Raw genomic sequence first — 13880 nt, forward strand, 5'->3', positions numbered from 1 at the left:
TGCAGATAATATCTGGCTTCCTGCACTAGTAGGCTCATGTTCGTGTTTTTGTATGGGAAATTAAACATGATTCAAGAGCAGTTTAACAATCGCTACTAATAACGTACAATTCCTATGAGACTTTGCTCACAACTTTTTACCATTTTACAGATTTGCACAGCTGTATAAATGTCCAAACTCACTTTAAGTAGTTATTATCTGGGGATAAGCTTATTGATAGAGAGGAAATAAAGATCAATATGCAGGGACATGAAAACACGCATTAGAGCATTTGAGATTTTCCAGCAAATTACATTTAGAGTCACAGATGTTGAAGACAGGCCAGTGTACAAAAAAATTGTAAGAAAGCTTAAAGTGATACTAAATTTCAGGAGTTAAATCTTTAAAATGCATTCAAGTACCCTAACTATTAACAAAAATGTATCTTATTTGTGTATCACTCAGCTGTAGATCCTCAAATCATCTCTGAATTGGTGCTGACACTGTCCTTCCTTCTGGAGGATGGCTACTTTTGTCCTCCGTGGTCCCTGAGTGTGTTGTAAAGTAACCACTGCTCCAAGATGGATGGAAATGGATTGGCTAAACAACTGCACCTTATCAGATGCAGTCAATGTTCACGCATTCAGGCAGCTGTGCCAAAAACCGTAGCCAGCAGTGGAGAATCCTCCATCTACGCTGTTAGCGTGGATAGGTAATTGATTGATTTCTTTCGTTCAGCCTGCAGGCTGGAGGACTGAAATTCAAGCTGTTTATGGCCAGAACTAGGCATGGGCATTAGAAGACTTTCAGATGTGTGGACATGATCTGACCAACGAATAATTTATCTGGCTTACAATGTGTGTAGATATGTATGGTTTTAGGACCCGTTCACACTGGTGCATTAACAGTGCATTGCCATTCATTTGAATAGCACCCCAAACGCACCTTCCAAGCTGCAAGTGTTGAGAGTAACACACGGACCCGGTGTGAACAGGCCCTTAATGTAGTGCATTCACTACTCAATGGGGTTGAGCACTTTAGGGAGGTGAATGTTTACTGCAAAACTAATGTTCACCTACCTTGGTTTAACCAACCAATTATTTCCTGTTTATTTTTATGGGTATCCCAAATGAGCACAGGTTTACCTGATTTACTTACATTCACTTTGCTAAGTAAACAGCCTCAATACCTTTAGTAATTTAAACATAAATGCTTGCTGATCACATCCTTATCCAAGGACACAATTACAGATTAGACAGGAAAGTCCAAAACAGCCAATTAACTATTTTCTTTGAAAACCATTGCCAGGTAATTGGCTTGACTGTGAGAGAAATCCACCTTTCAAAAAGGAAATTAGGTTATTTTATTGGCACCCAGTGCCTAATGCCTTTACAAAGAAGACAGTTTAAGTCCTTATTCACGCAGCGTTAAGTCGGTCCGTACACATCTGTGCGGCGTGCATGCCCGTATCAGACCGTTCCCAAGAGGGGCAGGTGCTGCCTGTAGCAGCCTGTTCTTCCCTATGGAAGGACGCCTCCGTAGGTACACCCGAACAGCACATCCGTGCAGGTCTCAGTGTCCATACTCAGACAGGATGGACACTCAGGATGTGCAGTTTGGGTGTGCGCATGACAGCACATGGTCACGTCCGCCCATAGGGAAGAACAGGCTACTGAGCACAATCACACAAATCACGTCCCACCATAGAACGGCCTGATTCGGGCGTGCACGCCGCACGGAGGTGTATGGCGCAACTTAATGCTGTGTGAATGAGGCCTAAGGGTTATCTTCTGAACTCCTCCCAAAAGTGGTTTTATTCAATTTAGGTGTTCAACTGTGCATACACTGCAACAGCCATACAAGACGAATAGTGATGTATGTTTATTTGGTGTAACCATGTTTAGCACCGTCAGGCTGAACATGAGCAATTTTTCATCTCAGAAATTGAAAAAAATCTAATGCAAAGATCGCTCTTTTAAATCCATGACTTTGGGGTTAATTGAGTAAAAAAAAAAAAAATAGAAGCTTTTCCTGAAAGCTTACTTTGCAAAGTGAATGTTCCCAGAGCTTAGTAAACGGGAGGTTTTTTTTGTATTATTGATTGACTAAAGTAAACACAACTTCACCTTATTTATTAATCTCAAGCAATGTTCACTTTGCAATGTAAACTTTAAGTTAAAGCCTAGCTAAATCCAAGAACAAAAAATATATTACAGCTTACCAATCCTTAGATGTAATGACTGCACTGGTATTTTCCAGACCAAGCACATGTCCAGCAAGCACAGAAAAAACTTGACGATCTTGCTAGAAATGTAGTGTCCTTGTCATTACCCGCTGGATGAACTGAAGACCAAAATAATATTATTTTTCTTATGTAAACCACCAAATCAGCTACCATGTAATAGAGTTTAACAAAGGCAGACACAGTAGTCCAGTCTGGGTGCAAACATGGCTCCCTCCATAGATGCAGTAAAGGAGAAAACATACTGTAGCTAGGGACAGAAAGTGTATTAGTAGCAGGTTTACTATGTAAAAATAAAGTCGAAAAAGTAATCTAGGAATCTAATGCAGACACCACCTCTATGGACTGGTAAGATGCAATATAGTACATTCTTCTTTTTGGGTTAAGAAACACTTAAAGTAAACAGACTCTACACCTTTAATTAATCAATCCCAAAATCAGAACTCTGAAAATTAGTGTGCACTTTTTTGTAAACCTGAGTAATATAGCTACAGAAAGGTAGATTATAACGCATTAAATGAAAAAGAGTTAACATTTTCCTTGGGTTTTGAAAGGTTGTCTTGGCCACTCTATTCCATATGTATAGCTATCCCCACTGTACATGCACTACCACATTTCTTAGGGCTCATGCATATGGGTGCTTGTGGCTGTACAACAGAAGAATTCCAGTGTAATTCCTGCCTGGGAGACATAGGTGCTGCATTAAGCCAACCACACAAATCAATGGCTGTACCCAGCTATATGCAATGATACACCAGTACTTGAGTAAACACATGCAGGCATATGGATCTGTAGCCCTGGATATAGACTGTCTGTGCCTAGGGTCGTACATCCATATACATGCACGTGTATACCGACATAAAGTCATTGATATCTATGAGTGGCTGTACGCAGCACCTGTGGCTCCCAGGCGGGGAAATAAACTGCAATTGTACTTGGTATGGTCTCAGGCGCCCATGTGCATGAGCCCTTAAACAGTTGGCTACATCTCATATACATGCAACTTCTGGCCACTATGCTTCCTCTGAAGCACTTGCAGCATGTGTGCAATTAAACAACTCACAGCTCTCCCTATTAAAAAAAATACAGCACATTACATTCTGAAAAGTAGTTATAAAAGGACAGTCAAGCTTTAAGATATGTCATGTAAAAAAATTACTAATGAGACAGCTAAACTTTAGAAACATCTTTTATTTAATTTGGGATTTTAAAACTGACGTTGGCACTCTAAGACTGAACAGTAATTGAGCCGTCAACAACAAAATGACCGAGTAAACTTTAATACAACATCACTAATAAATTAATTTGCTTGCTGAAAAATAAAGTGCATGCACTGTACATATATGTTTTTGCTGTAAAATGTATCTCTATTATACTCATTCCTGAAAGCTGTATTTCTCCAGGTAATGGTTAGGCTCAGGCGATGTTAAAAGGAAAGTAAAACTGGGTCCCAATTATGCTCGTTCATGCTCAACAAATTTTTTGAGGCTACAGAACAGATGAACTGGGGTCAGCAAAGCCTGGAGGCTTCTTAGTCTTGTAGTTTTGCCAGATGTATTTTCCCATCCAGCTTCTAATAAAAGTGTTGCTTTCCAAAGTTAAAAACCCCCCCCCAAAAAACAAAATAAAAACCCACAAAAAAAATATAACAAAAATCACGACCACAGAGAATTTGTAAATGAAGAATCATGGCCTCATTTTACCTATTTATTGACATAACTACTCAGGAAAAAAAAATTTAATCAGTACTTTGTTTTGTATTTAGTGCCAATATAAGAAAGCAAAAAGCAGGTATGGTACTGAAAAAACATAGTAAAAAAAAAAACCAAACCACTATAAAGAAGCCTTTTTCTGCAAGCGTTCCAAATACAGCCAAGCAAATGACATGCTTGACCTAGTATTTCTGCATATGTACCTGATATAGGATACAGTGGTGAACAAAAAAACAATTATTCTTGTTTTCTGTTTCATATGCTAAATTTACTACATAAAATCTTACATTTTGGCTTGTAGCCATGAAATGCAGACACAACTGTTTACTATTTTTTTCTCTGAGTGTTGGAATAGACAAGTTGGACCCTTGGCAGATATTAAAAAAGAAAACCCTATAAAATCAGTTATATATTACAGTATTAGAATAAAAGCACATGAAAAGTATTTTAAATGCAACACTTGATTTTATCCTCTTGAAATATCGGCGCCGCAACACTGAGAGTAGCAGGGACTGCACTTGGGACCAATCAGGTGCCCTACATTCACATTTGCTAGGACAATGATTGCCGTCGGAGAGAGCAGAGAAACAACCTCATGAGTTATTAGGATGTCTATGCTATCTGGCACGGCTGTATAAATCTCAGGACTGGATAAGCAGAAATACAAAATCTTTGGCAGGTAAGACACCTCTCATATATGTATTAAGCCGTTTGCATGGAATTCAGCTATAAGCAACAATTAAAGTGGAACTACAGGATTAGTTTTTTTGGAAACAGCAAAATGTAAATAAGGTACCTCTAATCAAGAGTATCCTATTACTGAATCTCTGCTTCTTAATCTACAATTGCAAATTTTATTCACGCCGGACACTACAGGTAGTGATAGTGTGGGAATTGTGTTGCACAGTGCACCTCCTCTACCCTTGTCCATTCACAGAACGCCTTGCATTTTGTGAAAATTTTGGGGTAAGTTTGGGCCAGGTGCAGGTGAAGCACACTAACTGTGGGAGGTTGTGGCCTTTGCATCATCTGGCAACCATACTGCTACTTCAAAGTGTATACCTTTAGGGAGCAAAAATAAAAGATCAAAGACTAAACCAATATGGTATAATATTACTGGTTGCCAGGAGCTAAGCGGGACGCCGGCTAGGTCGTCCCAGGTTGCTAAGAGCTGGGCGGGGAGATGTGTATGGCCCTTTTTGGAAACAGCACAGTATAAATAAGGTACCTCTAATAAATGAAAGGGCCATACACATCTACCCAACCAGCTCTTAGCAACCTGAATAGCTCTGGCCAGAAAGGGGGCGGCAGGCACACTGCAAACAGGGAGTAGAGGGGCAGCAGGGTGTGGAATTCCTATCTCCTGATGACCAAGCCATGCAGTTTCGGGCGCCGGGCGGGTAGTTGTTTTCTACATTTAGCCCTGCTTGTGGCAAGCAGGGCTGACTTACAGCGGGGAAGCCGCTGCTTGTTTTGTACAAGTGATCTCACCCATGTAGCCGAGATCACTTGTATGCAGCCTGCATACAGGGGGGCGCATTGAGTAACATGGCAATGGGGCAGCAGAGAGAGTAAATCCGGCCTTGTGTCTTACCTATCAAAGATTTTGTATTTATATCTAGTCTTGAGATTTATATTGGCACGCCATGCAGCATAGGCATCCTAATGACTGCTGCCCCCCCAAAAAAAATTACCTGAGTATATGAGCATTTAGGTGATGATAAACTGCAAATGTATTATTCAAAAGTCCTGGATTACTACATCAAATTTGCAAGGAAGGTGGAGTTGGACTTTAAATCATGCCTAAGACTGATTTCTGCTTCCAGTGAAATACCATTTGTGAAAAGCCAGCTTGCATATGTAATATTCATATTACAACTACAATTTCCACCTAACCTATAAAAATTATATATACTGCCATATATAACTTCCAGCCAAGCTATAGGATTACACCTGTGCACCTTAATGCTTGACACCTATAACTAGGCTGTAATAGCTTGCACAAGGTTTCATAAGGATATAAAAACGTGAACTTCTAAAGATTCCATGGGTGGGTTTTCCTGAATAAGACATGATGTGTGCCAGATACAAATTGTTGCTGTTTAAAATTGGAGCAAACTTAGAAAAATCTTCCTGTTTTATCTTTCTTATCCTAACACCATCCTTTTGGCTGCTCCCTGTTTTGCTGATCGGTTTCCATGATTTATACAATGTTCTGTTTGGCATAGAGCAGATGAAATCTGACACTTGTGACATTTCATTTTATATTAATGCCAAAACCTCAGAAATACTCTAAAGCACATTTGTTAAACTGATTTGCAGTGAACTTAACGATTCATTGTCAGACAGCTTTTATATTATTTATTAGCTTTATTATATTCAATTATCATATTCTAGGGTGAGATCACAAACTAATATTGCAGTTTTTCCCAGTGACATGATAGACAACAGTTTCATTGTTTTCTGTTGCACCTAACCGTACAGTATCTGCAGAGATGCCTGTTCCTACCTGGCTGGGCTCTTTTTACCATAATGGCCCTAGCCTAGAGCAGCAAGGTTAGCAAAGGCAACAACAGCTGGCCTCAAAATTAAAGTGATATTAAACCTTCAGTTTTTTTCTTTTCTTTTTTCTATTTATTGTTGGCAGACTTACTTTAAAAAAATACCTTTTTTTTAGGGCTGGTAATGATTCAAATTTTTGTGTTCGATTAATCAAATTTTTGTAAAATTGATTAATTGATTAATTCCGAATAATTCTAAACGCACATACAGATCCAACTACATTGGCCTATACACATACAGCACAGCAATGAAGTTATAAAATTAACTAGGATCACACTAATCCAGCACGTTATTAATCTTACGTGCCCCACTCAATATGGCCGCCACTTGAGTGGGGCAACTCAGAATAAAAACGTGCTGGATTACAAATGTATTTACATAGTATAGTAAAACAGCAAGGCCCTAAGGGTGATGTAAACATAAGTATTAGCTTAATATTTGAAGTAGCAGCACCTGTCCATTCCATTTCATGCAAGGACAAGAGGGAGGAGTCCAGTGACGTCACGGCCATCAACGTCACCGGACTCCTCCCCCTTCCCTTCGTTAGCCAACGGAGCCACTTGGGGAAGAGGGAAGGAGTCCGGTGACGCCGATGTCCGTGACGTCACCGGATCTCCGACGGGACTCCTAGAAGCCGGCGGAGAGATGAATCTTTTCATTTTCGATCAAAAGAATTTTAATCGATCAAAAAGTTTACCGATTAAACGAGGAATGAATCGTTAATTTCCCCAGCCCTACTTTTTTTAGTCTATCAATTTTTTTTATTTCCTCGGCATCCAAATCGCTAGCCCCACCTCCCTGTTACGCATGCCTCCATCAGCTAGCCGGAGGCACACTCATGGCCGTGTCCGCACCTAGCTGTGAACGTCCATTGACACACACCACGCTCCCACACTTGCAGCCACAGTTTTACTGACGGCAGAAGGAACCTAGGGATCCTCTGCTATTAGTACCCTCTCCCACAACTAGGAAGTTCGGGGAAACCCAAGTATCTTCCCGGCTGCATGTAAGTGTGGGGGGACTGGGGCGTTAGAAAAGATGCAGAGAATGTATTGAGGTAAAAAACACCCAGTCTTTAGTACTTCTTTAACCAGTTAGGATACCTTTTGCTCTATTTTATTTTTCTCACCAACTCTGGATGATTGTGCCAACTAAAAAAGTGCCCCCCCAAGAGGCATGTGATGTCACCCATGCGTGGCGTCATGTGATCTCATCACAGAAAAAAATAAAATTAATCCTCAATCTCTTTGTCTGCAGCCTCTGTTCTATATGAATGGAAATTACAGAAAATATTTTCTATCAACCAGTTTCTGAATGTGGAGAAGCCTCTGCACTGAGTGCTACTACCCATTCAGAAACTCATGAATGAACAGGAAGTGATGTAAAGCACTTCCTGTTCATTCATAACTGGGGACACATAGTACTATGTAGAGACAGAGACACCGGAACTCCAAAAAATTGTACATTGCATGCTTTTTCCTGAGGAAGGGGATCCTCTGTGACCCTGAAACGTTCGTTGCTATCTGCTATACTGCACGCCAATAAATAGACGCTTGCTTATCATTTTGGAGTGCCGATGTGTCTGTCTCTACCTGTGTTCATAACGGATGCCACCCGTTGACTACCGCAGCACCCGCTTCTTGAAGGGATTTGGCGGTCAGGAGTGCAATGGGACCATGGACTCTACATTGTACTATGTGTCCCCAGTTATTTACAAACACTGGAGTGATCAGCTGAACGCTCCAGAGTTTGCTCTGCACACAGAGGATCGGTACATATCACTGACATGTACCGATCCTCCGCCGCTCGGCCACGCACAGAGGGGCGGCACAGCCTGTAGCTTTTCCTCTGGATCCCCGCTGCTCTCCCCCGCCTGTGTGGGCAGAGGCAGCGGGGATTCGAGGAGAAGTAATACTCTGAAGCCGGCGGGGAGGGCGGAGTAGGGAGACACTGTCAGTTTCTGGCCGAGTGCCCCTCTCTCTCAACCCCCCCACGCTTCACTTCTCCTCAGATCCCCGCTGCCTCTGCCCATACAGAGGGGGGAGAGCAGCTGGGATCCAGAGGAGAAGCTGCAGGCTGTGCCGCCCCACTTCTCCCTGCCGCGCTGGGTCCTGGCTGCGCCCCCACCCACGTTTGAGGAGAGAGCCTCAGTCGCCTCGCCCTCGCTATGGCCCTTTCAGTGGATGTTGCAAGGAGTCAAATCGTTTCATCTTTCTTATGCTTGGTGATTTGTAGAGGTAAAATGTAGCATATTAAGCAGAGCCCATGCTGCTAGATGCATTCCAGGTGAATTAAAACAAAAGTGTGCCGAGTCAGAAAATTTGTTTTATTTCTAAAGCTGACACAATCTGAGTAGAACAGATGGTGGGGAAGCAGTGCAGAGGTTCGACTGTCCCCTGCTGAGTTAGATCTATAGTTCTGCAATCAGCAATGCTCATGCTCCCTGCTGCTTGGGGAGCACTGGCTCTGTTATCAGTAGGGGGTGTGCAAGACCTCTGCAAACTTCCCTCAGAGCAGGGAACCAATTCTTCTACTCTAGTTATAGCTACTCTTTAAAGAAAAACAAACTGTAAGACCTTGCACACCTTTTGATTTGATAAAATTTATGGGATCATAGACCCCTGCAGTAGAGGGGGAGAGCTGTAGAGCTTTATGTAGCACAGGGAGAACATTTAAACCCTTCCATAATAAATTCTACATCAACAGTTCAGCTGGCAGGATCACCAGGTAAGTTAATACCATTAAAATGGGCATAAGGACAGACAGACTGATACACATTAATCCTATTGCAAGCCTAGTTATTACATTTTCTATTTTGCCCATAGTTCTACGTTATAGTGATAGCAACATATCCCTTAGGACTGTTAATATGGCTATACTACTTTTGTACTTTATAATTAGGATAGAAAATTGTATAATTAAAAGAAAACCTCTATTGTCAGAAATATGAAGACTGCCATTGCTGACTTTCCTACATGAATACAAGAATATGACTGTATCTGGCTTCAATACTGTCAAAACCACTTGCCTGGAATAAGCATGAAGTCATAACTCTAGATCAGTGGTTCTCAACCTGTGGGTCACGACCCAAAAGTGGGTCGCAACCCACAGTTGAGGGGGTCGCCATGTGCCTGTGCTGCGCTAGGTAAGAGACTCCTCAGCCTCCTCCTAGCACAGCAGTGTCAGTTCTCCTAGATGTCGCTGCAGCAGCGGGGATCAGAGAGAGGGGAGCGGGCAGGAGTGAGGGGAGGAGAGTGCTTGATCACCGAAGAGCCACACTGGGCATCACAGAGCCTGCACTGGGCACCATCAGAGAGTCCCACTAGCCTCCTTAGAGACCACTCAAATACTAGTATTGGTGCAAATGTTACCAAGGGGACCCAGCCCTAGAGAGGTTGAGAACCACTGCTCTAGATCTTTATACTTGTTTAAGGTCAATGTCCCAGAGAGTATTAAAGCCATTGAATCAATACAACAGCCCGCTAACTAGCAATTTCAAAACAAGGGGTCAGAAATTTCAACCTGCATATCATCTCAGTGTAGCTTTTCTTTAAAATAAGAAAATCATTAGGGCTCCTGAAAATCTACAAAATTGAACCACCGCTTAAATATGATCTTATTCTTTACTATAAACTAATGTTTATATTGGTTGTGCCTTATTTTTTAAGGTCTAACTCTAACCAAAACTTTTCAGCCTTAGAAAAGGAAACAGCTTTGTCAAATGTTTGAGCCTGTTCTTAACACTGATGGTCACTTCTGGCCTGCCTGCGACAGAAAGAATAGAAAAGGGGAGCCTGAAACATGTTAATGTAGCGGAGGTACTGCTCCACCCAGGATACAATTTCGGTCCCCCTTCTGTACCAGCTTTGTAATTCCCTTCCTTTTGGTTCTGCCAGTGTTCACCTCAGAGCATCCATCTCGGCTTGCAAGCTCTCCTATTGCTGGCATTCTAGTAATAATGTTCCAGTGTCTGTTGGCATGACATGGTGTTCCTCTGGATTGTTTGCCCTAGTAATATGTCCTGGTCAAGTCACTTTATTGTAAGTGCATTTCTAACATTTAATCTAATCAAGTGTTCTTATCAACACTATGCCATTTGCTCTGTTTTCTGCTTCAATTTTTGCATGTACACATGGCCCTTGGATGCACACAGAGCTTGCAAGGATAACTAGATTTGTCTTGGTACCAGAACAGCCTGGTACATTTGAAGAAAATGAAAGTGAAAGAGTGTTAGAGACAGTATGGAAGAGAGATGAGCTGAAAAAGAGGGAGAAAAAGTAAGAGAAATTAGATAAAGTTGCCATTTTTCTGATCACTTACTGTTTGTCTTTAATTTTCCAGGGTCGCTGTTCCGACTGCCAGCCTGATTGATGGCCTTGACAATGAAGATATACTTGGTGCCGCTCTGCAGACCATGTACTGTATAGTGGTTCTGTTTAATATTTGGAACAATCATCCAGCTGTCGGCAGAGTTACATAAACCTGAAGATTTAATTAAATACATTGGTCATTTTTTAAAACATTACAACCAAATTAAGCACTTAGGACTGTGTATTGCAACTTTAAGAAAAATATGATCAATGAAAGCAAAATCTGATCTGTTTGTATAGTGTTTTTGAAGTACTTATACCTCCCATGTACCCTGGACTTTCATAGTGCATTTATAAAGGAATAGTAAACATTAGATTTTATGCAACATTAAAATACATATTCACCTAAACTCCGTTAGATCTTTGAAGACCCTCAGAGATATTGGCTATGTTACCTGTTGGGCAGCTGTGCAGGTAGAACTTTTTCACTTTGCAAAACTGACATTTTTATCTGTTAAGTGGTAACAATTGTTTACTATTTCACACAGACTGCTTCCTCCTATTAGAGGACACACTGATCCTAACAGCTTGCCAGCTATGGATCTTAGACTATTCCAGTATGGTCACCACAATTTACCTCTATGAAATGGCTACAGAAAAAGAGACATGTGCCAGCCTGAGGACTGAGGACTCACATTCAGAGGGAGAAATGCTTGGCAATAAAGATAGCCAAGTATATAACAGGTTCTGAGGTTATTCCTATTCCTGTTGAGCCAGGGCTATAATCTATGTAACCTTTCAAAATGTTAAGAATTTGTTGTAGCCAGATAAAGGAAAACAATCCAAGATGTACATTCCCTAAAATGATTTAATAAAGTCTAGAAATGTTTTTTGGAAATTACTATTGTTTACAGACATTGGCAGTCTTTGAAGGAGTCAATTTTAAAATAACAAGGAAATGATCAGAACATAAAAGTTGCAAAATTGTTACTAATTTTTTAACTGCAAAAAAAGGATTCTAAGAAATGAAATTTACAATTTTTCCTAATGGAGTTATCATGTGCTTTATCATGTACCTTTGCTACCTAAAACCTGAACCAGACAGACATTCATTTATGACTCCTAAGATAAATATTTCAAGAAAAAACGCTATTTCAAGTGCCAATAAAAGATACCATAATCAAATACCAAAACTCCAGCAGCTCCATCACATCCAATAAATCTAGCTAAACAAATGAATTAGCTGGAGACAGATATATAGCTGGTGAAGTAGGTATGGGAAGGCTGATGACTGTTCTTTTTCTACCAAAAGGTGGCATATTAACTCTTCCATGTGCAAGAATGGCTTCACTTTTGATTTTTACCCCATAAAATCCCAGTCAGCTTTCTGCAAGTCTTTAAGAAAATTACTATCAAATGGCATTCCTGCACATGTGGTTGTTTTATTTTATTCACAGAAAAATAAAAGGGAGTAAAATGTAAGAGAAAGCTATATAATGCATATATAAGAAATTAAAGTGACACTAAACTCAAGAGTTATGTATTAAAAATGCATTCAAGCACCTTAACCATTAATAAAAATGTATCTTATTTGTGTATCACTCGGCTATAGATCATCAAATCATCTCTGAATTGGTGCTGACACTGGCCTTCCTCCTGGAGGGTGGCTACTTTTGTTCCCCATGGTCCCTGTGTGTGTTGTAAAATAGCCACCACTCCAAGCTCACTCCTGTGATGTTCTACAATCTCGTTTAGTTTACTAATTTGTAGTGAAATTGTAGACGATCACAAGGGCAAGTAACCACCCTCCAGAAGGAAGGACAGTGTCAGCACAAATTCAGAGATGATTTGAGGATCTACAGGATTTGTAAATGATACACAAATAAGATACATTTTTATTAATATTTAGGGTACTTGAATGCATTTTTAATTCCTGAATAAGTGTAATTTTAATGATTTTACCTTCCAATAGCCAACATCCCATTACCATTCTTTGTCACACTTATTTCAGAAAACAGTGCAATAAGCAAATGCAATGTTCACTACTCTTAGAAACCAATCCGAATTCATTGTGTTCTGGTTTGACTTAAGTGAAATTCTAATTGGTTGTTATGAGTTAGAGCTCTTTGCATTTTAAAGCTTTGTTATGTTTACTATGTATGAAACTAGCCCATAAACTGTTATTTTTTTAATTTTTTTACTCTGCATGTTAACACCATTTTATACCATATCATTTGAGCCCCAAGTTCCCTTTTTAATGCACTATTTTCAATCGACAGCACACATACAGAAGGCATGTAGAAATAATCTGCAGAGATTTTTATTTTCTGGCACTCTTAATTTTCTGTGCTTAATGTGAAATGTACTACGTATTTAGCTCATCAGTTTGGTGTAGACTCATTACATTGTTCTACAAAAAAAATAATTTAAAACTAATAAGCAAAACTTCAGGATAAGACAGCTATTTCCGTCTGCAAATATTGAAGCAAAAGCTGAGTACTTGCACATGTTAAATATGTAGCAATCCACTTGAGGTGCTTTGTCGCTGCTATAACCTACTTAAATGCAAATGGACTGCATTATGAGTGTTCACTTTAGTGCTTTGCTGTTTATGAGCAGCAGAAGGCTTTAACTAAGCTTTCATATATAACATTTTAAAAGCACATGGACTCATGGAAAGAAAGCTGTCTGGATTTGATGTTTTTTAACCCCTGAAAAGAAATTACAACAGCACCTGAATGTAATGTATCACATTTTATACAAGCAAATCATTGGAACTGGTTAGTAATGGAATCCTGCACACTGAGCAATATGGAGGCTGTTAGTGTTGACCCTCATCTGAAAATGGCAGTTGCCTAGGTTTCCCCTGTCTTTAATACTTTTACAGTAGCTGACTCAAAACAAGAATGCAGCATATGAATTCAGGCTTTACCATCTGAAAGTATTTACTCAAGTGCTTTTAACTACCTCCGGGCCGGCCGTAGTAAAAAAACGGCCGGCCAGGAGCTCTCTCGATCTGAGCGGGCGTCTCTAGACGTCCGCTCAGACACGCCCCCTTGCCCGCGCCCGCAGGCG

At 40.4% G+C, this 13880-nt stretch overlaps 1 protein-coding gene across 3 annotated transcripts in view; it reads right to left on the reverse strand.

The window, feature by feature from the left end:
• MID1 (midline 1) overlaps positions 1-13880 on the reverse strand; it is a 169685-nt gene that overhangs the window by 13305 nt on the left and 142500 nt on the right. For all 3 annotated transcript variants that reach the window (XM_018553510.1, XM_018553513.1, XM_018553512.1), the window contains exon 8: positions 10816-10977. In XM_018553510.1, coding sequence (XP_018409012.1) covers positions 10816-10977 — 162 coding nt within the window. The remainder of the gene's footprint in view (positions 1-10815; positions 10978-13880) is intronic.

The sequence above is a fragment of the Nanorana parkeri genome, unplaced genomic scaffold (genome assembly GCF_000935625.1).
Source record: "Nanorana parkeri isolate BGI_ZX_2015 unplaced genomic scaffold, ASM93562v1 scaffold122, whole genome shotgun sequence".
Classification (NCBI taxonomy): Eukaryota; Metazoa; Chordata; class Amphibia; order Anura; family Dicroglossidae; genus Nanorana; species Nanorana parkeri.